Raw genomic sequence first — 23,815 nt, 5'->3', positions numbered from 1 at the left:
CTACACACAAAACTACACATCGTTGGTTTCAAACTCCAGTCTCCTGGGTGAAAGTTCTGTTTTACACGGTCTGTGCTACAACTCCTGACTTCTAATTCTGCTCCTGTCATAATTACTACGGTCTCTAGAGGTCGCTGTCGTGTTCTTTAACCTTGTTGGTATAGTAGGCCCCTGTTGACCCACATCTATGGGGCTTATAGCGACTGATAACGCCTGCTGAATAGCCTGACAACAGTCTAATCTGCTGGACGGGGGAAGACAGGTAACAAAGCTCCCCAGAGTCAAACCTGGAACGTTATAGGATTACATGGTCAGCCCCTTAAACCTCTAGGCCACTAGCATGCTGTAGGGTGACCTTGATTCTCACTAGTATGCTGTAGGGTGACCTTGATTCTCACTAGTATGCTGTAGGGTGACCTTGATTCTCACTAGTATGCTGTAGGGTGACCTTGATTCTGGGCAATTTTCTAGATTGTAATTTTGTAGCATTTAACAGCAAGTTTGTGAGAACAGTTTCTTTTTGCTGATGTAGTTTATAATGTTTGGTCTTTGCTTTCATAGAGCTCAGGCTTTGCTAAATGTGTTGATGCTATTTTATGTTTTTGTGATCAGTAACTACCAACTATTTGGTCTCTTTTGGAACTTTGTCACTTCACATTCATCACTTTGATAACTTTATCTTGTGACCCTTTGGAGGGGCCCAACCCCTAGGTTGGGAACCACTGGATTAAACTACCAAATATAATATATATATAATATATATAAATATAAAGTAGCTGAAACTAGCTGCACCAGCTACAACAGTTACATAACAATCTAACAATGACTACAACCATCTAATAATATAATGTATGATAACAGGAGCCAAGTACTTTTGATATTTTTAGTGCATTTTGCAGATAACATTTATGTACTTATAAGTACACGTTTGAATGCACTTGTAATGGAGTCATTTTACATTGTAATATTGGTACTTTCACTTAAATAAAGGTACTTATTCCGACACTGTACTATGCTGTATACAGTAGGTGAGTGTGCTTGTGTGCTCTACTATACTATACTAAAGGACATACAGACACAAACTATTTGAAAAAAGACATTTATTGCTACTTTATCATTTCGACACATGCCTGTGGGCTACTTCAAACTGTACACATACTGTACATGTTATGATAGGAGATTATTTGTGATTATTATTTGTTCAGCAATGTGATAAGCAAACAAGACATCAATTATTCTGTAATACTGTATTGCTCAGAGCATGACATTGTGGCTACATCTAGTAAAACTGCACAAAAAAGGAAGGGTTTTTCTGTGTAAAAGTAAATAGAGAGACATTATGAAACTCACAATATTTGTATAAAAGATAAGTTACATAACTTAGAAAAATTAATGTTCTATTAAAAACTCAAACATGCAAAGAGCTTCGACTACGTCTGAAGAGCGTTAATTACACTGAGAAGAAGATACCAGTGTATCATTAAGTGTTATCCTTTTAACAGTGCTATAACACAAATATACAAATAACAGATGATGCCGCTGTGTTAAAGAACATTCTCGGAGATCTGTTCATTCACAGAATGGTCAAACTCCTGCAACACACACACACGCACGCACACAACAGTTCACACTCCCACTCACACCACAGGACAAATGAAATCTGTTGTCTGAACGCACAAATGTGGGAATGTCGGTCCTCTGAGCTCGGTGGGAATCAGGAGTGTACGTGGTTAATAGTGATACACTGTAAAAGTCAGTCAGAAACATAATCTGGTTCTGCCAAAAATCAAAAACTGCAGGTGACATCTCGTCACTAGCGGGTCTCATTCTCTCAGATATATTCAAAACAGAGAGATAATCAATAAATATACAAAATATATACAAAACATCTGCAGCGTACAATGCATTTTGTCTGATACAAGTAAAGTTTAGGCACAAAGTTAGAAGTCCGTTTGGGAAGCGAGGAGATGATTGTTCTCCGCTCTGGTCCGAATTCAGAAGAAACGCTGGTCGTCCAAAACAGCTGGATGCTTCCTGGGATGCTGTTCACTCAACATCTGGACATGACAAAAACAGAGATATGACAAAATTAGACCTTTTCTATAAACATTATTAATGTTGAGTTCTTTCCAAATATGGTTTGGTAGCATTAAAGGTACAGTGTGTAGGATTTGGCGGCATCTAGTGGTGTGGTTGCAGATTGCAACCAACGGAGTACCCCTCCACTCACTCCTCCCTTTCCAAGACTGCGGTAACGTGAGCTGCCGAGTGCTAAACCGTAGTAACGCTGTTCGCCTCGCTCAGAGGCCATCCTTATCATAATAACACTACTTTAGGAGCGACGGAAGTCAGACGGCGGCTGGCGTTACCACGGTTTTACACTCTGCGGCTCACATTACCGCAGTTTTACAAGCGATTGGAGAACTACGGTGGCCTTCAGGTAACGTAAAAACGTGAAAGTCTCTCTCTAGAGCCAGTGTTTTGGTTTGTCCCTTCAGGGCTACTGTAGAAACATGGCGGAGCAACATGGTGGACTCCGTGAAGAGGACCCGCTCCCTATATAGACATGAAGGGCTCATTCTAAGCCAACGGCAACACAACGATTCTTAGTTTCAGGTGATTATACACGCATGAAAACATATTTATGAATATTATATTCCATTTCTGCAAATAGATCCCCCAAAATGTTACACACTGTTCCTTTAACATTTTGTCAACAACAATATTCTTAAAAGAAACTTATATTTGTTTGATAAAAGACAATACAACATGCATGTATTATTTCAGGAAATGATTAAAGTTTATCACAGATGTATAACTGTAACTGTGTAAGTTAATGTTAATTACTTTGATGCTGGGTTTGATGTAGTTGTAATCAGATGCTCAGAGATGGCCCATGGGATTTGTTGGGTCCGTCAGACTGGGATGGAAAGCGAGATGCATGGACTGTGGATCCGTCATGGCTGCAGACGCCTTCTCTTCCTCTCTCCTCCGCAGACACGCTGCTTTCGGATTCAGGTTCCTCTCTGTGGGATTCAACAAACAATGGGTTAGCTTATTTTAGTTTCTGGGGAAGCTGTTGGAAAATACCACGTTACAATCAGCTGTTCGTTCATGTCCCATGTTCACAACGTTCAGTGTCATTTTCACTGTACAAACGTAGGTTTAAGCCCAACCATGTTGTTTTTTTAAAAATAATAATATGGGTAAGTAGATACAGTATTTCACTCTGGATAAACTACGGCTCAAAACATGTTTAGAGTCTGTAACCAGCTGGTTGATCTCCTATACTAACTCCCCCTATTTGTAGGTTTCCATCTTATTTTCACTCTGTCAGGCCTCATAATCTCAGTGAAATACTGACCTCTGACTTGTTGTTCCAGGCTGAGGATCACCCCCACGGCTTGGTGCAGCACCAGCAGCTTGGTCTGCGGCTTCTCGCTCTTCAGGTGCAGCTGACACATGTGACCCAGCTCCTTGAAGGCCTCGTTGATGTCCCGCACACGCAGACGCTCCCGGGCGTTGTTGGCCATCCTCCTGTCTTTCTCACGCTCGGCCTTCTGCTCCGGGCTCAGATCCTCATCCCCATCCTCGTGGATGCTACAACATCAATGAGAAGACGCTGGTAAGTATGTTTTTAAAACTGATATAGTGGATCTAAGTGAAAGCTTCAGTGGATCATACATAAGAGTTGAGTTATACTGTGGATGTGTCTGCCCTCTGCTGGTCACTGAGCTGACTTCATGTTTTTGAGTCTCCTGAGGTCATTGGATACCCTCATTACATAGTTTATTGACAACATTCTCATGTGATCAGGCGCACGTTTATTAATAATTAATCGATGAGAGCATTTTTTTTTTAGGAAATCCCTACCTAGTCAATAACATCTAGTCAAGAGATGAACTTTTAGTCACTTTTAAAAATGTTTTCTCTTCTATTATTGTATCAGTTAGTTAGAAAAACGTCCAGTAGAAAAATTGTTGCTGGAGGATCGTCGAAATATGTCAACATCGATTTCCCTCAACTAGATTATAGATCTAAATAAAAAGAAAACACTCTGAGGCCTCAGAGCTGGTGTCATGAAGAGGTTTGTCCTGAAGTGACCCCTGAAACTAGAGACGCCAGAACGTACACTCAGATTAATCTGAGAGACGTTCAAGATGTGCAGTCTGGTTTTAAATCACTGGCTCATTAATCATTTAATTAATTTATAAAGCAAAATAATGCCTAACTTTGTAAGGATGTAAGGATGTGCTGCCTTTCTCAGTTTTATATTTATATAATATATAATAGCAATTTGTTGATATCACCCTCTGGGAACTTGAAACAGATATTTTTCTTTATTTTATGGACAAAATGATTAATTAAAAAAATATGAAAATAACCGTTTCAGCTCTAATTAAAGCTAGAGTTCGTAGTGTTCTTCAAAAACTTGTTGTTTTTGTTGAAATTTTCATTACATCCCGACAGCAATCAATAAATCAAATGCTCTGACGAAAAAAAAGAAAAGACTGTCCTGTAATAAACCCGTCCAATCAGTTAATTCGGCCCGAATGTAATGATTGAATGAAATGTTGCCGACTTTCTCGTTAGATGTAGGGACATTTGGAACTAGTGCTGCTACTTTCATTGCAAAAGAGTTGGCAACACTAGGCTTGGTTTTTCGGTTGGATGAATTCAAAAATCTAGCGTACTTTTGTTAGTTTCTTAAGATTACCAACCCTAGCTTTAATAATAGTCTACAACTAAGTGCAGTGAAGTACTGTGTGCAGTACTCACACTATAGGCCTACTGTATTTACTGAGGCCAGAGGTAGGATACTGTAAAACACTTATTTTGCCACCTCCCACCCCCTACTTTCCCGGTAGAAGCTCCTCATTTTCCTCATTTAATTCACTGCAACTTTAACGCAACATGAAGAAGAAATACGAGGCGGAGCTGAATAGACTCGCCTGGACACAGCTGCCCTTCACAGCAGGAGGTCTGACTGTTTTAAATTAGTGAAAGAAGCCTCTGATACTTGTCTTTTAGAAATCTGCTGTACTACTTCACCGTCACAAAATACATTCTGTTGTTCATCTCAGTTGAAGGGCTCAAGGGCTACCACCATATCAGATTTTCACTACACGATTATCGTGGCCAAAAGAATTCTCGATAACGATCTTATCGCAAGAACTATAGAAATTTTGAAAAAAAATAATAATAATGCTATCAGTCAAATTCATCTTTAACTATGTTTATTGTGCGTTTTGTCGTTTTCCTGGCTCTTAGTAAAACTTGTCCAACCTAGCAACAGTAACTAAGGGGGGCGGGACTTAGGATCGGCCAATTACACTTAAAAATACGAGTGTAGGAAGGTGGAGAGAGAGTCTGTAACCATAACTGTATATATCATCATATGTGTATCATTAACATTATATCCATATTTCATTTTTAAATATTACAGTTATCCAGGTGAATGCTGTTTATTGTAAGTGGGACTATTTACCTGTTACATCCGCTGTTTTCTCCTTGTGTTTTGAGTTCGCTCTCCTCATCTGATCTCTGGCTGTCAGAGCTGTGCATCATCTCTTCCCTTTCCCGGCTTTCCATCTTCAGCTCCAGATTACTCTGCAGACCTCCTGTTGGAGATCATACAAAATTAAATATATATATATACATATTAAAGCTGTGAGATCTCTTAAATCCTAATAGCTCAAGGGTTCAAAAATTCAGATAAAGGAGGTGAGATATATGTCTGCAGCGGTCTTTACCTCCACTTTGCATGGGCTGCAGCGTGGCCCTCTGTCTGGCTGGGTACGGGTGGCCATTTTGTGTGCGGCTCTGGAAGGCTGAGTGGTTGTTGTTCATATTGACAGCTTCAACCTTTATGACACACAAAGACAGGGATGAGGTTAGGGCAATAATATCCGTGTGTTCATAAGACAGCAAGCCTGCGCTCAACTTTTAGATCCAACCAATGACAAATAAAACCAACATCTGCCTCCTCATTTCCAACGTAACTCTGAGTAGATCTCTCGCTCTACAGAATTAATTTAATCTCAGACCATCTTAATCCTTCCCTTAAAACTACGATATACTCCCTATGCATACCACTAATTCTCTTCAGGAATGATGATTCACTTCTAACAGACACATCATTTGGAAAAAATAAAAGTGAGAGAATTTAATACCCACCTCCCCCCCAAAGGATTAGACTAAAAAACCCTTTCCTCTGCATCTACTTCCACTCCAGCTGGGCCAAAATCCCCTGGTCTGCTGAAAACATGCTGGAATGGGAATTGCACGATGCAGGCATCCCCCATCACCCCACAGTGGAATTAGAGTCCGCACATACTGTACGCTCTCCACACAAGGGCGACGCGTCACAGCGCTCTCCCATTGTGCTCAGTTTCCTATTTCAAGGACAACAACCTTTACATGAGGAAAACATGCAGACATGGCTGGTGGAAAATTCCTGAAACTGAATACCGGCACACACACAACATGGGATTTCCATGCACGCATGCCCTGTCCTTCCTTAAATACTTCAAAGAAACTGTTACTAACCATGGCTGAAGCGTGGCAAGTGAGCGGTATATGGCTGGTAGATCCCAGGTGGCCGTGGAGGTTCTGGTTTAGCAGGCCGTGGATGTCAGAGGGCATGCCGGGTTGGGGGCCCACAGCGTGGTTCCTCAGGACGTGGATCACATCGTCCAGTCTGTCCAGTCGGTCCTCCACCTGAGACTGCAAACACCAAGAGACAAAACATTGTTTTTGTGGCATTTTCCAATCAGGACACAGTTTTTAAAATCCTCTGAGTTAACACTGATAATATTCAGCCACTAGATGTCACACCTTATTAGAAGTGGGAAATAAACGTCAGATATCTTCCACAGAGATAAACAAAACATTCATTTTGGACCCGTCAAAGTTTTTAGGAAAAGCCATACATTTATTTGGCACCCTTGCTGAAGCTTTGTTGATGTATTATTCATTTAAAATTATTCGTCTACATAAAAATGTTATGAATAAGACCTTTAAATAAAGATGAGGCATTTTGTTTTAACAAATTTCAGCTCCAAAATTAATTCTTTAAAAAAAAAATAATAATTTTTGTGCTCAGTTGTGACAAAAACAGACAAGTCAGTCACAAAATTGTCTAAAAAAGGCCAGTTTTAATATGAATCATAGATCTTAAAGGACTAGTTAAATATTTTGGAAACTAGCGTTTTTCACATTCTGTCAATCATGACGTCTCACCCCATTTGTATAGCATCGAATAACTAAATAAAACCAAACTTATCAGAAAAATTTACACTTGAACATGCATCAGTGTGACTACCTAAAATGACAGAAACCATTTTTGTGAAAAATGTATTTGACGTGTACTTTGACTTATTAGTTTGACTCATGTCCCATCCGCTAACATGGAAGGAGCGGGATTTATGAGCTATACTGCAGCCTGCCACCAGGGGGCGATCAAGTGTATGTCTGCTTTTTTATTTTTCCCTCATTTGTAGCTGTTTGCCGTCTCTTCTGGATGTTTGCTGCTAAGATATTCTCTTCTGCTGCGAGCCTTGAACTGGTATATTAAGTAAACATTAGCCTACTATTATCATTATATTGGTATCATTATATATATGTATATACTTTAGGTATTTTATATTGAATTATTATTATTATTATTATTATTATTTTTCTGCAGTGCTCTCATGAGTTTCTTATATTAATATATGCATTCATTCATTATCTCTATATGACACAATGATAATTTAATCTTCAGGCCTATCAAATGAGATCTTTACCAATGATATGAGTGAAGACTCATAGTGTGGTGAGACTGGTCCCTGAACTGAACTCCGGGGCCACATGTTGGTACCTGAGAGGAAGAAAACAACCAAATTTAGACCATGAAAGGGTTGAAAAACACTGAGTATAAATAATAATATTTCCCTCTGGGCAGCAGCATGTGTTCACTCCAGTTTACCTGCAGGTTCAGCTGCGTTCTGCAGCGGGGACGGAGACCTCACCGGTGTGGACGAGCTGGAGGGGAAGCTGCTGCTGGTGTGATCGGGGGAGTAAATCTGTCAGCAGACAGGGAGAGAAAGAGAGGAGGAGGGGGAGGATAGGGGGAGTAAAGCATGGATCATTTTAAAAGCACAACTTGTCATTTCTGCGTAAGGTTTTACAGCTGCTGCCACAGCCTTTGGAGCAGGCTCGTAACCTGAACTAAACTCATCAATTCTGGTCATTTTACTAGTTGGCAGCCAATAAAAAGTCCAGCAGCATGAGAGTAGCCCTTCGTTAATATGCACTAGTCTGTTACAGGCAGGGGCAAACCACTATTTTCCTTTTGCATTACACCGCTGGGGCTCTCAGGGTTCGGTTTTATGCTCTGATCTGACTGTTTGAACATAACATGGCATAAATGAGCCGGTCTAATGGGATTGAGGTGGTGCATACTTACAGAGGCCAGAGCTTTGGCTAACGTATCGCCCGTCTGTGACCCTCCAGACACATGCATCTTGCTTCCTGAGACGGAAAAAAAAAACACCTATTATAAAATACTACAATAAAGAGCAGACAAACTTGAGCTAAAATACGATTATTTTCTCCATTTCCTCACCTGTTGGACTCTCTGAGGTGTTGTTGCGTGGTGCTGTGTTGTTGCGGTGAAAAGTGGACATTGGTGGGAGACCCCTGTTAATGTCGGCAGTCATCACTGAATGTGGAGAGTAGTCCTGAACAGTAAGCAAACACACATTATTATAATCAGGAAGGGTTAAATAAAGTGCTGTGCTGTCAACATGCAAGGTCCCGGAGGTAAATCTCACCATGTGACTGTGTTGTGGCGGCTGCAGGCTGCTGCTGTAGCTCCCCGGCTGTGTTTGGTGGTTCGTGGCTGCTCCCAGTGCACCTTCATAGCCCTGCTGGTTCAGCCCATTTACAGCGTTCCAGATGTCAGGCGAATTGCTCGTCCCCTCTAAAATAGGTATAACAATATGTTATAGCCTGCACTTGAACAGCATCTCAAGCAGCCAGTCAAGTCATGAAGCTCTATGAAGCCCTGTCAGTCAATACTAGTTTATATATCTGATGTGACAATCTCTGTCTGAGCTCTGAAAATCATACAGGCTCTTTAAATATGATACTCTAATTTCAATGTAATCTTAATTCTACATTTGTATGCCATTGTTTGAATGTTTTTTTTTTCCATTGAAGGATGATAAATTATCATATTGAATTATCGCCCAGCCCTACGTTGTCCAGACATTCATGAATCTGACTGACTTTGGTGATCCTCTGACTTTCCCTGTCGTGCCACCATGAGGTTGACTTTTGTGGTTTTAAGTGAAATGTCTCAACAGCTGTTCGATGAATTGCAGTAAAATTCGGTACAAACATGGATGTACCCAAAAGATGAATCATTTTGTTTATCCTCTGACTTTTTATGTAGCGCCATCATCAGGTCAAAATCTCAATTGCTTTGGTTAGGGCTGCAACTAACAATTATTTTACATGTCGATTAATCTGTCGATTAATTGATTAGTTGTTTGGTCTATAAAATGTCAGTAAATAGTGAAAAATGTCAGTGTTTCCCAAAGCCCAAGATGACGTCCTCAAATGTCTTGTTTTGTCCATAACTCAAAGATATTCAGTTTACTGTCATAGAGGAGTAAAGAAACCAGAAAATATTCACATTTAAGAAGCTGGAATCAGATCATTTTGACTTTTTTTTTACTTCAAAAATTACTCAAACAATTAATAGATTATCAAAATAGTAGCGATTAATTTAATACAACAAACTGAGAACTAATTGATTAATCATTGCAGCTCTAAAACAAACTTGAACTTGATGGCTGTTTTGGTATCCTTAAAAACCCATGTAGTATTTGTATATGTCCTTAGGCACCACCATACTAAAGGGACAATAGGCTTGAGTGAACACTGAAACCAAAGCAAAATGTTGCCTCTCTACTACAACAATCATGTTCATTTAGGATTGTTTGAGCTCACCAAAGAAGGTGCTTGCAAACACATTGCTGTGGGCCTTGCTGGACGGATGTGAAGATGGGTTCTGGTTGATGTCGTCATTAGTGGGAGACTGCCCGTAAACCTAAAGAGAAGAGCTTGTTTAAGGCATTGTCCACTTTGAAGCATAACATAATGTACACAAACAATGACTTTCTATGTGTCTGATAACACTCAAACCAGCCTTACAGACACAACCGCATGAATACTGTGAGCGTGAGCTGAAGCAACAGTATTATAAAAACAAAGCAGAGAGCTGATGCACACTTAGAGCTATTGCGATAATCCATAAGCTGCAGATCCATGCACCTCCTCATCCGGATTTAGGAGCCATTCACCATGAGAAATCCCTGCCCTAATCATGATCAGGTTCGGCTGGCTTCACAAGACTGGGATACGATTCCCTCCCAAATGAAATTGAATTTACAGGCCTTCTCATATTTTGTCCTCCAGAAAGAAACCAAACAGAGAACTGAGTCTCACCCTGGTGATCCACAACATATTGTAGATAGCACATGAATCTAAGAATTTAACTAAAGATGTTTTTATTGTAAAACACACAGCTAGAAACCACACGTATGCGCACGAAACACACCAACACATGCTCGCTCACTCAAACCCACCAAGAGGTCTGGGCTGCACCTGCACCTCCCTCGATTGCTTTGATGTGCCCCAGGAAATGAAAATAAACCTCCCTGCACAGCATCAATGGGGTGTCAGTTACCCGGACGACAAGTTCTGTAAAGCAGGCTATTAAAGACTCTCTTGAGTATGCTTGTGCAAGCACACACACACACACACACTCTTAAGTACACACACACACACACACACACACACGCAGCCGTGACCCTGGCTGGCATGAGTCCCATGGTGATTGTGGGCTAGGCCAAACAGAGGAGCCCCTGCCGACACTGGGCCCGTCTGAGCCGCCATGGGCAGCATATGGCGGAGGATAAAGCCAATTGTCCTCCTTACCATCAGCATAGCAGGCGACCCGTTAATAATGGTCACACCCCCGCCCCAGCACGCCCTCTGTGGCCCCCACTAGAGAGGGGCCGTCACCATGGCATCCTCTTTTAGCATTGCATTGATTTAGGAACCATCAATCACGGCATCACACATGATAAGGGGCCCTTTTTTCAGCAAATAAAGACCACAATTAAGAATTGAAATACTATAAAAACCTTCATATTCGCTCGAATCATTTTGAACATGAGCCCTTTTTCTATTTGTTGCATTTCCAAAGTTATTTTAATCAAAAAATGTGTTGTACAAAAAGAACAAAAAGGCTGTTTTCCCCATTGTAAATGCACACAGCATTATCCTGCTAGATGAGTGAAACATCAACTTGCTATTCAGGCCCTATGCTGTGCTCCACCATGGCCAACTCCAGCCACATGCAACCAATTTTCTGCCTCTGTGATCCACGATGTCTGGATATGGTTAGTCTCACAGAGATCAAAGCTGCCTTTGATAATGGCAGCAGCGGTGGAGGGACTGCACTGCTCCGACATAGCGGGGTTAAATCAAATAGAAATAGCAGCAATCTGCTTCATGTCAAGATGTTTGCTGCTGCCAGGCTTGACTGCATGGTGCTTAGCGGACAGGAAGTCTCACCAATGCATTTTAACATGAGTTTGTTACAAGCACAAGTCAGTGAGGTGTTACTGAACATTATTTTAGGTGACGTGTAATGCTGTAAATTGTGGGATTTTGTGGGTTATCATGATTTTTAGTGTCATAAAATTAGATTTGAATGTGAACTTTGTTGCTGTTAATGGGGAACCAAATGGGCAACACACAGATGTTTTTTTCCTTATAATGTTACAACAAATTCTTAGTTTTTGCATTAACTCTGGCATGTTGCAACCACTGAAGTTTAAACGGATTCATAACGTGTACACAACTCAATTCAAGGAAGTGACAATGACACATTCAGCAAAAACTATAGACATGACCTCTCCAAAAACACACAAAAACTCTTTCCCTCTGTTTCCCATTCATGCAAACACACACACACACATACATCTTATATCCCAACAAACACTCTATGCAGAGTAGAAAACATCCCCACCAATTCTGAAATGCTTCACTAAAAGATGTACAAGCAAATGAGAACATGTTAAGTTATAATACTTTTAACTTGTATACAGGTTGCACATGGATGCATTTCTAACTGATGCAAAAAGAAAAACAACTCTCTTCAACCACTACCAACAAATAAAGCTGGAAACCAGTGTTTCATTATTCAAGTCAACAAACATGCAGAACATCTCAATTAAAGAGTGCAACAGCATCATCACAAAAAAACACACAGACATGCATCCTCTGGGAAATAAAACAGAAACATATATATGAAGAAATGTACTCACTGGTTTCATGTTGTAGCAATACATCAATGAGTTGTTGTTGCCTGTGCCAGAGACAGGATGAGCACAGTACATAACTCCGTCTGGTTCAGTGCAAAGACTCCAGGCTCTGAGTACAGTCCACAAGCAGCTCGTCTGTCCTTGTCTTTACTAGTGTGTGTGTGTGTGTAGTCCACATGCACTAACCTACCCCTGCTGGTCATGCAGCTACCCGCAGACAACTTATGCAAATCAGGGCTGGACCATTGCAGGCAGCAGAGAGGGGTGGCAAAGCCTTGATGCTGTAACTGTACTAGACGAGCCTGGTCCACAATATTAGAAGCAGTCTTTTTTAGTATTTTATTAAAGAAAAGCATAAGGATAAACATAGCCAAGCTGTAGTGTTTAGTGTTGGGTGTGTGTGGACTATTAAGGAGTCTGTTTGTGCAAAAAGGCATCATGAGAATAACATGTAATAATCAGGGAATTCCCCACCACCCACGCACGATCAAACACCTTGAGAGAAGAAGAAAGAACAGCCACCACCAGTGTGTCAGTGTGTGTGTTGTTCAGCCGTCATCCTACTGTATGACATCCTATATGTTGGTGTTAAATCAAATGCAAGCAAGCTCAGCCTCCCCCCCCCCCCCCCCCGTAAGCAGCGATGACGCCATGCAGATAATCTCCTGTTAGACAGGTAGAGAGGTTTTTAGTAAACACAGGCCTGTCTGACCTACATGTACAAATAGATCCAAATCTTTAGTTTGTAGGCACGTGCGGCGCGGTGAGCTCCTCCAGCGGCTGGGTTAGAAGTTATTTATAAGGTAGTCTGTCTGGGTGATGTTGATGTAAAACTCTTTAACAGTCAGACTTCCTGTGTTTGAGATTAAATCCACTGTCTGCTGCAAACTAACAGTGACCTACTGCAACCATTTGTTTTCTGAGTACTTTCTTCAGAAAACTCTCAATACTTAAAATTAACATGATAATAAGACGTTAATGCAAATTCGTTTTAACGCCACTAATTTCTTTAACGCATGAACTCAAGGAAAAACTGGCATGGCCATTTTCAAAGGGGTCCCTTGACTTCTGACCTCAAGATATGTGAATGAAAATGGGTTCTATGGGTACCCACGAGTCTCCCCCTTTACAGACATGCCCACTTTATGATAATCACATGCAGTTTGGTGCAAGTCATAGTCAAGTCAGCACACTGACACACTGACTGCTGTTGTTGCCTGTTGGGCTGCAGTTTGCCATGTTATGATTTGAGCATATTTTTTATGCTAAATGCAGTACCTGTGAGGGTTTCTGGACAATATCTATCATTGTTTTGTGTTGTTAAATGATTTCCAATAATAAATATATGCATACATTTGCGTAAGGCAAGCATATTTGCCCACTCCCATGTTGATAAGTATTAATTACTTGACAAATCTCCCTTTTAAGGTACATTTTGAACAGATAAAAAAATGTTCGATTAATTTGCGATTAATCACGATTAACTGTTTTAAAAGTAATTTTAATGTTTTTATTGGATTATTGTTTTCTGATTGGTCAGCTTATTTTGTGTGCTTTTTGTTCTTTTATTTTTTCATTGTATTTTTCTAAATTATGTTAGCTTAATTTTCTTTTTTTGTTATTTTTTGTTTTTCTCCTTATGTTGAGTGGATGTCCGTTGTATTAGCCTGTGGCTTCTCGACCTCTCTTTTTCTTTTTTTCACTATCTTGATTTTGTTTTATGTTTTATGTGTGCATATAAAAACAATTAGGAAGTCAACTGCCTCAGCTGCTCAAGCAAAAAATACTTTAAACAGCCAGTATAGAGGGTTTGTAAACATGTAAAAGTACAAGGAGCTAACCTGCTATACTTTGTGCAGTATTCTCTGTGTGTTACATAAATACGATTCGGCAGAGAGGGAAAAAAACACAGTTGCAGTTGGCGTGATGCTCAGACCTGCAGCGTGCCACACTGTCCTGGCACGGCATTTTGTCCCAGAGAGACCTCACAAGAATCCAATCAAATAATTCCCACTGAGACAGCAGCACAGTCTTGATCGTGAACTCATTGTCTTACTAACCCTCCAGTGTTTAAGCCACATGGGACTGTGTGTAATGTGGAATATTTCCATTGCATATATTTCTATTTAAAGGTCCCAAATTGTAAAAAGTGAGATTTTCTTTTTTTAATTAGAAAGCAGGTTTAAGTGCTATATAAATACTGTGAAAGTATCAAAACGCTCAATCCATGGCGAAATACGCACAGCCCGTATTCAGAAACTCTGCCTTAAAACGAGTCGTCAGGATTTCAATAAATTTGTGATGTCACAAATGTACAATATATAGACCATTTCAGTTTTAAACGTAAACATTCTAAATGTGTCCCAGTTTATTTCATGTTGCGTCTAAATTTTTATACTAACATGCTATTTAGTACGCTAAAACGGTATGTAAGATATTTAGTTTGTCTGAAACCATAGTATAAAATGTGCATGAATTGCATACTATTTCCAGTAAAATATTACAGTAAGCAACGTTGGACACTTTTAAACTAATTCAGATTTTGATTCTCACAAATCGTCATTTTGGTCACATGAGGTTGGCACGGGTTACCATGGTTACACGTCTCCAACCGGCTGCCTGAAAACTGAAAATGAGCATGATATGGGACCTTTAAGTCAGTTAAATGTGTGTTGTGGTTTCCCGATGTATGCCTTTTAATGCACAGTTAATAGAGTTAAAAAAGAGTCAAATTATTTGTAAAAATGTTTAGTTTTTTTATTATTTAAAGCACTAAAAGTGTTAAGGAAGGTTTCCATCCCTAAATAATAAGAAAACTATTTAAGCAGCAGGGCCATAATAAAGAGACCAGTGTTTACTGGGAGAATAAACGGCAAACAAACTGATCTGAGAGCAGAAAAACTAGCTATTGCTGGTTTCAATCTGTCTGAAGGTGAGCTGTGCAGACCACGCAGCGTCCTTAAAGTCAAAGTCTAATCCCGACTATCCATGCTAGTGTTAACTGGGTTAGCAGGTCAGCCTCTCAATCTTCATCACAACAATCATTTGTAAACCTCTCCTTTTTCTAGGAATAGCGTCTGTCCTAAGATTATTTTTTTACAGGTTATAAAGAGGAGATGTTCTTAATGCAAGTATTTTAAGCCAAAAATAAATAACAAAGTTCAGGATTTTCTTTTACAAATAATAATCCAGGAACAACAGTGGCTACTGAATGACCTTTTCCTCTGACAGAGATCAGTTCTCCTATCTGACACACACACACGCACACACACACACCTTGGGTAAATGATCCAAGAGCAAATGTATACAGTCTCCTAACCCTGAACTTTGCATCAATCTTAGTTAATTGCAGTCTTGTCATGAGTGCGATTATTCAAACAGGTAATGCAAATGTTAATGAGCTCAAATTTGCATATCTTTACTTTCCCATGGTTGAAATGTCATTGGTTATGACGCTCTACAATGAAGAATGTCACTCCTGATGGCCCCCTGATACGTTGTCGGCCATTAAGAGGCCAAAAAAGAGCAACTGGAGGGGATGGAGGAGGAGCAATAAATAAGGAGCCGTGCTGGAAAGAAAAGAAAAGGAAATGAAGACTTTTATATGCAAAACAAATAAAAACACATGCACGCCATCATTGCAGCCCTCAGTTATCAAATTCAATTTGCAGATTATGTTAGTGAGGGGCATAAAATCTGATTATATTCTGTAAAGGAAAAAAAAAATCTACATTGATGTGGCCAACCAATAAAAAACAAACTAAAACACATACCCGTTTGCAGTCTGAAGTCATGGTTGTGCTTTTACTGTAAGATATGCTGTTGTGCATACTACGCCTGCAACACACGTTTCAAGTGTTGCTGGCATATTGCTCATCGTCATGCGCCTGATTTGACATGGCTTAAATAACTATCTTCCTGCCAGTGATTGGCATTCACACAAGAAGGGGTGAGTGGGACCGGGGGAGCAGATGGTGACATTCCACATGACCAAACTGATCAATCAGCATGCTGGGACGCAGGTGCAGCACAGGCGGGCAGCACCACACCATCTATTTCACCATCTACGGGGCACAAACACATGGGCACCAATCGTGGCACCCTGAGGGTCTGCATGCTCCTCCGTCCCGCTGTGCCAAGGTTGATGACATCAGAATTTCCCATCCGCTCTTCCACAGGACGCCAAGAAAAGGAGGAGGAAAAAAAATGGCTGTATACAATCTGCAATAACAGGCCGGCCTGGGATAGGTTGTGTAAGTGACGTCAAAGCCAGGGACTCCCATGTTCACCCTGCTACCGAACTGCGGACAAAAGTACCTGCACATTTTGAAAATTAACAATGTTACTTTTGGGATATGATAAAAGCATTTGAGGGGTACTATGACAAAACTGTCTTCCTTACTGCAGGCACACACTGGATACTTTACTTTAAAGTCTTACTTATATGAAAGAACAACACTAGGGAGATGTATTAGAAAGACATGTTTTAAAGGTATTTGCAGATTCTAATAGTTATTGATGTGTTAGATTATAACATGATCTATGAACTATTATAGATTTAACAAGATTTGGTCAAAACCGAGTATATGTCTGGACCGCGTATGGTCAGTCTGTGAATTTGTGGCTAAATTGTTACACGGATAGTCAGTGGTCATGTCTATAATGTTAAATCCAGCGGTGCATGTCCACCAGGTGCGGCAAGGACACTAGGGGACGCGCTGCTCCACTCAACTGGACGTTCAAGCGGTGACGTATCCTATCCTGGAATACACCTGATTGGTCCCCGGTTTTCTGCTCGCCGTTTCAAACAGGAAACAACACGGCGGCTCATAAACTTTCTGTCATTCCGTCTAAACAATCCACCAAAATCTACTTCTGAAAACATTTTAATCGAGAAATAGGCGATGCCACTGCTGAATCTCATTTCATTCTAGAACTAGATCGCCTCATTTGACAGCTTGGTCCAAGTTTTGTGAGCCGGACGCGTTGCGCTGGACTGGCTCATTTGCGTAAAGAACTGTTTACGCCTTTTCATTTTGAAAGATACCAATGAGGAAAAGAAAAAGAGAACATTTTACATCATGGTTATTTAAATGAATGAATCTGAAACCTTATCACGGACCCCCTGGCAGAATGCCACGGACCCCTGGTGGTCCCCGGACCCCACTTTGAGAATCACTGCTTTACAGGACCCCATCCTAATATTTAGGTTTGTTTTTTACAAAAAGATAGCAATACCTTGGGTCACTTTTAGGGCTGTAACTAACCATTATTTTGTATCATTCATTAATCTGCAGATTTTTGTTTTTTTCAATTAATCAATAAAATGTTTTGTCTATAAAGTAGAAAATACATAAAAGCTCATATATGATAAAAGTTCAAGGTGAAAGCAAGTACAGTTGAAATCTTTAAATCAATACTGAAAACATACAGTATACCTTTTTATTCACTTTACTACATTTGCTTGCTGTGTGTTCTGTCTCTTGTATTTATTGCAGCCTAGCCCTGAACTCTTTCACCCCTTTTAACTTCCCCGTTCTTACTGTGGGGTTGTTTTACTTGTTCTACATGTTTATTATTTTTTGTGCTTGTTGTGTTCTATGTATTCTTTTTAAAATGTAAAGTGTATTGGGACCATGCTGCATGGTGATTCTTCACTTTAAATAAAACTGATTGATTGATTGATATAATCATTTACCATAAACCAAGGTGATGTATTCAAATTGTTTTTTGGCACAAAAAGCAAATCCTCACGATTTAACCACTGGAACCATCAATTGTTTGCCTTTTTTGCTTGATTGAAACAATTGATCTGTTATCAAAATAGTTGGCAATTAATTTTCTGTTAATGAACTAATCCTTTCAGCTCTAAATTCTTTGGGTGAGCTCTTGAGCTCTTGAATTAGAAGTAGGTTACCATCAACAGTAGTGCTGATTTCACCAGACAAATACAAATAGTTTTGTTTACACTGTACATTAACTATATGATTTTCCTTTATAGGACATGTCAGTGAATGCATCTTAAAAGGCCTACGATACGCACACAGAGGGAAGCGTGTTGGCCGTGGTGTTTGATACCTGCTGGCGTGACTCTGTGCTGAGGATCTGCTGTATGTCCGGGATAAGACCTGAGCACGGCAAGCTGATCTTCTAGTCTGAGTGCTGGAAGATGTGGGGGTTGTAAGAGGATTGGAGTTGCCGTGGCTTCACGGTGCACGTGTGATTTCAGACCTCTGTGCCACAGTGACCTCACTGTCCCACATTCACCAGAACATATAGACGGGTGGCGTTAGGTCACTGCCAGTCTAATGCATGACCTACTTGATTTCCAGGGTGCAAGTCACGACATCTACAACAAACATAATAAATGGTGTTTGAGAGCAAAACATGTATTTAAGTGTGCCAACATATTCTGTATAATATACAGCAAAAGGTAGAGAATGTTAGCTTTAATTGCATTTCTCATACATGTAACTAAATTATCTGAAAAAATAAAACATTGATCATCCAGACTGGATAGTCCTTGTCAGCTTTGTCTTTATATATTTCTTTTTATATTAATGTGTCTTTATATTTTAAGTATATTTAAGTAGGACTTTTCCTTTAACATATCCTGCACGTGTTTGGTAAATATGACACATAATGTGAAATAATTCTTCTAAAAACTTATATTTTGTGTAAAATTGGAATAATCAAGCAATGTAAGCCGACACGTGACTCAGAACTGTTGAGGAGATATTGTGAATTGTGTCCAAGTCCACATGGTCCCATAAATGGCAACAACTTTGTGCAGTGTTGTGTAAATCTTAACATTCAGAGGAATGAGCAAGGGCAAAGACTGCTGAGATGAGACCTTCCAGCCCAAATCAGAAGTGACAGGAGATTGACAGTAAAATAAATCAGTCCAGAATAGCCAGCAACCCAAGGTCAAAAATAGAGTGAGAAAACAATGACTAACAAGGAAACAACATTTTCATGAGATTTAGACGAAGTGTCACTGTTCCACACCTCCGGTGTTGTTAACAAGCCAGCAAATGACGAGGTTTGATGGATGTGTGTGTGATATGTTACGGAGAGAAGGAGGAATTGTCAAGAATGTTTAGCTGTTGAAGCAAAGATCTATTTCATCAAATTACAATAATAAAATTGACATTTTGGCTATCCAATCATAATTAAAGCCAATTTTATAGTTTTTGTGTTTAAAAAGATTAAAAAAGAAAGGCTAAACATACCATAGTAAATATTTATATTTCTACAAGTACAATGTAATTTCTATTGACCTTAAGTATGATGAATTAAAGTTGTATTTTAATGTCGTACACCAGAGAGTGCAATGCTCACCTACAACACCCAACATACTGCGTAGAAGAGTAGAATATGATATCATACCACTGAATATACTTAATATGCAATATTTATAGCTGCTCTATGCCAACCTTATGCCTCACCTCACATGGCTCCCTCCTCATATATCCTCTAATTCATAGCTCTGTTTTGCACATCATCTCTCCTTACTTGTTTACAATCCCCCCCAAAAAAATCTTGTCATCAACTTTTTCCTAAAATTTATGACTTTTAGGAGAAAGTGTATGACCACAACACCAATATAAAACAATGCTTAAGAATAATAATAATAATAATAATAATAATAAATAAGACTTATATAGCGTCTTTAAAAAAAACCTAAGGACGCTTAACAAAGAGGGCACTCATTGGGGCAATCATACTAATAAATAAAACAGAGGAAAAACTGTAGCTACGTAATGAAAACGAGTGATGGGTAGGAAGAGTTAGCTGAGGTCATAGGAAAGTGTCCAGGGATGAAGCTTTTCTGATTTCAGGAGGGAGAGAGTTCCAGAGGGAGAGGGACGTGACGCTGAAGGCTCTGTCGCCGAAAGTTTGCAGCCTGGTGTGGGGGGTGGAGAGCAGACCAGTGTTGGAGACATACTGGAGCCTGTCCAGGGCTTTGCTGGGTACTCCAGACAGGACTCCGTTATAATAGTCCAGACGGGAGGTGATGAAGGTGTGGATGAGGGAGTGATGGCCAGAGTCGAGAAACATGAATGTCTTTTTGTGTGCCTCAGCTACAAGAACAATATCATCAGCATAGCGAGCAATAACTAAGATTAGGGGCTTGAATTCTCTTAGCAACCATCAGTAATTAATTTTTTATATATTTTATTTAAAATTTTAATTCATTATTTAAGCACATCGCCCTGCATCACTATAAATGATGTTGGAAACAAACATGTTCTATGATCATTAACCTGTACACGTTCATCCTTTAAAGGTGCTAAATGCGAGATTAGGAGCATTTTGATTGCCTAACGCACGAGTCTCAACCTGGCGACAATCGAGCCGGCGGCTAGTGGAAGAAGCACTCTGATCTTTTACTTAAGTAAAAGTAGCAATACCACGATGTAAAAATTCGTATTAGCATCATAATACTTAAAGGAACAGTGTGTAACATTTCAGGGGATTTAGTAGCAGAAATGGAATATAAAATTCATAACTATGTTTTCATTAGTGTATAATCACCTGAAACTAAGAATCGTGTTTTCATTATCTTAGAATGAGCCCTTCGGATCTACATAGTGAGCGGGTCCTCTTCACGGAGTCCGCTGTGTTACTCAAACCAAACACTGGCTCTAGAGAGAGCCTTTCGCGTGTTTACGTTACCTGAAGGCCACCGTAGTTCTCCGACACGCTTGTGAAACTTTGGTAACGTGAGCTGCAGAGTGTAAAACTGTGGAACCACCAGCTGCCGTCTGACTGCCGTTGCTCCTAAAGTAGTGCTATTATGGTAAGGATGGCCTCTGAGCGAGGTTTTACACTCTGCGGCTCACGTTACCACAGTTTCACAAGCGTGTTGGAGAACTACGTTGGCCTTCAGGTAACGTAAAAACGTAAAAGGTTCTCTCTAGAGCCAGTGTGTCTGGGCTACTGTAGAAACATGGCGGAAAAGGTAGGAGTAAGCGGAGGGGTACTCAGTTGGTCGCAATCTGCACTCACACCACTAGATGCCACCAAATCCTACATGCTGTCCCTTTAAAATGCCAAATGTAAAAGTACGCAATGTCCCATTTCAGAATAGTGTATGTTATAATATTATTAGAAATTGTGATGCATTGTGTGTAAGCATGACTGTAATGTTGCAACTTGCAAAGGTGGGACTGATTTCAGCTGATTACTGGTATTTAATGGTATATGGTATATAATAATACATCATGCATTATTAGTTGATTATATTTTGTATTACTGTAATTATCTGAATCTGCAAAGTAACTAAATTCATCAAATAGCCTAAATGTAGTGGAATAAAAAGTACAATAACATTAAAGCAGCATAAAATGGATATACAGTGAGTAAATGTACTTACCTTCCATCACGGAGTTTATGTTTGCATACCTGGATGTGTGACCTGGACCTGCTGTGACTCTTCAGTTCATGTCAAAGACTCATCATCAACTTCTGTGCACTGAATAAAGGCCGAGTCACCGCAGAGGACAAACAGAAAAGCAGTCACATAATGTGCTGAGAGACATTATTAAATAAACACAACTGGAGCAGAGCAACTTCACGCCCTGCAAACAAACAGAAACCTAGCAGCGACATTTATATTATTCCCTCAATTCCTTCTGTTATTCTTATTTTAAGAGTCACTGTGAACTTGTCTATACATGCCTTCCCCATGTGTGTGTGTGAGTGTATTGCTGTCTGCATTATATTTCATGACCATGGTGTCAGAGGAGTAACATTACCTGTTTCCATCAACAGATGGCAGCATAAAATAAGTCATGATGAAAGAATTTATTTAGGTCTTGTTTTTCTTGACCTGGTGGCTTCATTCCTCTGAATTTCCACATTTATATTAAAGATATAGATATAAAAACATACTAATTATTAGTAGGTTAAAAACAAGTAATTAGCCGATCAATTACCTGGACATGTGTGTGTAATAAATGTTATTTTTACAGCAGGATTTACTGCTGAGACATAAGTGAACGTTATATTTATATCTGGTACACACAGTCTCAATCTAATTCATCCTCTCAGGTTATTTTTTTCCTCCAGCTGTGTCTCAGATTTCAGCTGAAGGAGAAAATAGTAGCTGTGTGATGAGCAAAGAGAAATCTCTCTCAACAATCTGTTTGGTTGTTTCAGCATTTCCACACCAGCAGTCTGATCAGATTATCAATCGATAGGAACATATTGGTGGATCATTTGATTAATACAGGTGCTGGTAAATGGAGGGTTTTACATGTTGAGGTGATATCATCCTGGCTGTTTACTCGTCATTGTCACTATCTGATCAGCCAGCTTCCTGCAGCAGCGCCTCCGCAGGCTGACAGCGGAACTGCAGCACACAGACCCGCGTCAAGTTACAGGAAACACAGTGGAGAACTGAGATCCCTGTCAGGGTTTTTAAATTAAAACTCTGTTCAAAATATACATGCACAATAACAGGAAAAATAACACAACAGTAAGGAAGGTTGCATTTTTTTTTATCAACAAAGTATTTTTAATTTGATAGGAGTAAATAGTGAAAATAAAACACAAGTATATACTTTCAAATAGGGCTGCAATCAGTTTTTTTTTCAATGATCAGAATCAGAGTACGTTAGGGTGTTGTCTATGTTTTATTTATTTATTTTATTTATTTTTATTTTAACAGCAAGGAAGGTTGCATTTTTTTTATCAACAAAGTATTTTTCAGTTTATAGGAGTAAATAGTGTATGTCTCTTTATTTATATATTTGTTTGTTCATTTGTTACCCCAATGCAGAAAATAAGGAAAGATGCCTGCCAGCATGTTTTTTTAATATTTTATTTTATTTTATTTTATTTTATTTTTTATTTTATTTTATTTTATTTTATTTTATTTTATTTTAGAGGGCGATCAGTGCCCCCCAGCAGGTGGCGTCCTAAGCCACTGCCTATATGGCCTGTGCCTTAAGCCAGCCCTGATAACAGCTAGGAACAAGGACAACAAAGCTGGACAAGTAAAGGTGAGGAATAGACAGGACTGTTATGTATACAAGTAGTGAAAAAAAAGGTGTATATATAGATATTATGTAAATATATAATCATTTTGTCGATAAAATGTCAGAAACTTGTTGTTCTGTCCAACCAACAGTCCAAAACACTGTTTAACAGACGGGCTTCACTAGATACAACTTTGCAGTTTTGGTGCTTCTGTGTAGTTTGTGTTGGGAATCTGAGTCTGAACAGCGTAGTCACACGCAAGCGCGCATGGGACAACAACCCAGATTGATTTATACGTGTAAGAAGTTACAAACAGTCCCTTTAAGACAAAATGTGAAACTATACCCTTTAAACTTAAAACAAATCTCATGCTTTTATTGTGAAGGCGCACCCCCGCTGAACTTCCGCTGTGGTCGGTGCTTCGTGTCTGTAGCTTGACTGCAGGC

The 23,815-nt window shown here is 39.6% G+C and overlaps 1 protein-coding gene and 1 long non-coding RNA gene across 2 annotated transcripts in view; one reads left to right on the top strand and one right to left on the bottom strand.

The window, feature by feature from the left end:
* Positions 1-18,888, top strand: part of LOC119487386 — a 32,741-nt gene extending 13,853 nt beyond the window's left edge. The window contains exons 2-3 of the long non-coding RNA XR_005206696.1: positions 3,384-3,625; positions 18,385-18,888. This is a non-coding gene — a long non-coding RNA (uncharacterized LOC119487386). The remainder of the gene's footprint in view (positions 1-3,383; positions 3,626-18,384) is intronic.
* On the bottom strand, positions 1,084-12,588 carry LOC119487369 (transcription factor 12-like). Its single transcript, XM_037768205.1, has 13 exons — positions 12,387-12,588; positions 10,000-10,099; positions 8,817-8,965; positions 8,609-8,723; positions 8,450-8,514; positions 7,970-8,066; positions 7,788-7,861; positions 6,550-6,726; positions 5,754-5,865; positions 5,489-5,621; positions 3,365-3,600; positions 2,848-3,026; positions 1,084-2,057 (listed from the first exon to the last, which is right to left on the bottom strand). The coding sequence occupies exons 1-12, from the start codon at positions 12,456-12,458 to the stop codon at positions 2,884-2,886; spliced, it is 1,473 nt and encodes a 490-aa protein (XP_037624133.1). The 5' UTR covers positions 12,459-12,588; the 3' UTR covers positions 1,084-2,057; positions 2,848-2,883.
* Positions 18,889-23,815: the final 4,927 nt, after the last annotated feature.

Source organism: Sebastes umbrosus, chromosome 4 (genome assembly GCF_015220745.1).
Source record: "Sebastes umbrosus isolate fSebUmb1 chromosome 4, fSebUmb1.pri, whole genome shotgun sequence".
NCBI classification, from domain to species: Eukaryota; Metazoa; Chordata; class Actinopteri; order Perciformes; family Sebastidae; genus Sebastes; species Sebastes umbrosus.
This window is presented reverse-complemented; position numbering and strand designations above follow the sequence as displayed.

Bases quoted from the DNA above. Each gene is read 5' to 3' on its own strand.
- LOC119487369 (XM_037768205.1), bottom strand. From the start codon at position 12,458: ATGTACTGTGCTCATCCTGTCTCTGGCACAGGCAACAACAACTCATTG. The intron at 10,100-12,386 runs GTGAGTACATTT...TCTTCTCTTTAG, and splicing joins ATTGCTACAACATGAAACCA to GTTTACGGGCAGTCTCCCAC. The intron at 3,027-3,364 runs GTCAGTATTTCA...TGAATCCCACAG, and splicing joins CCTGGAACAACAAGTCAGAG to AGAGGAACCTGAATCCGAAA.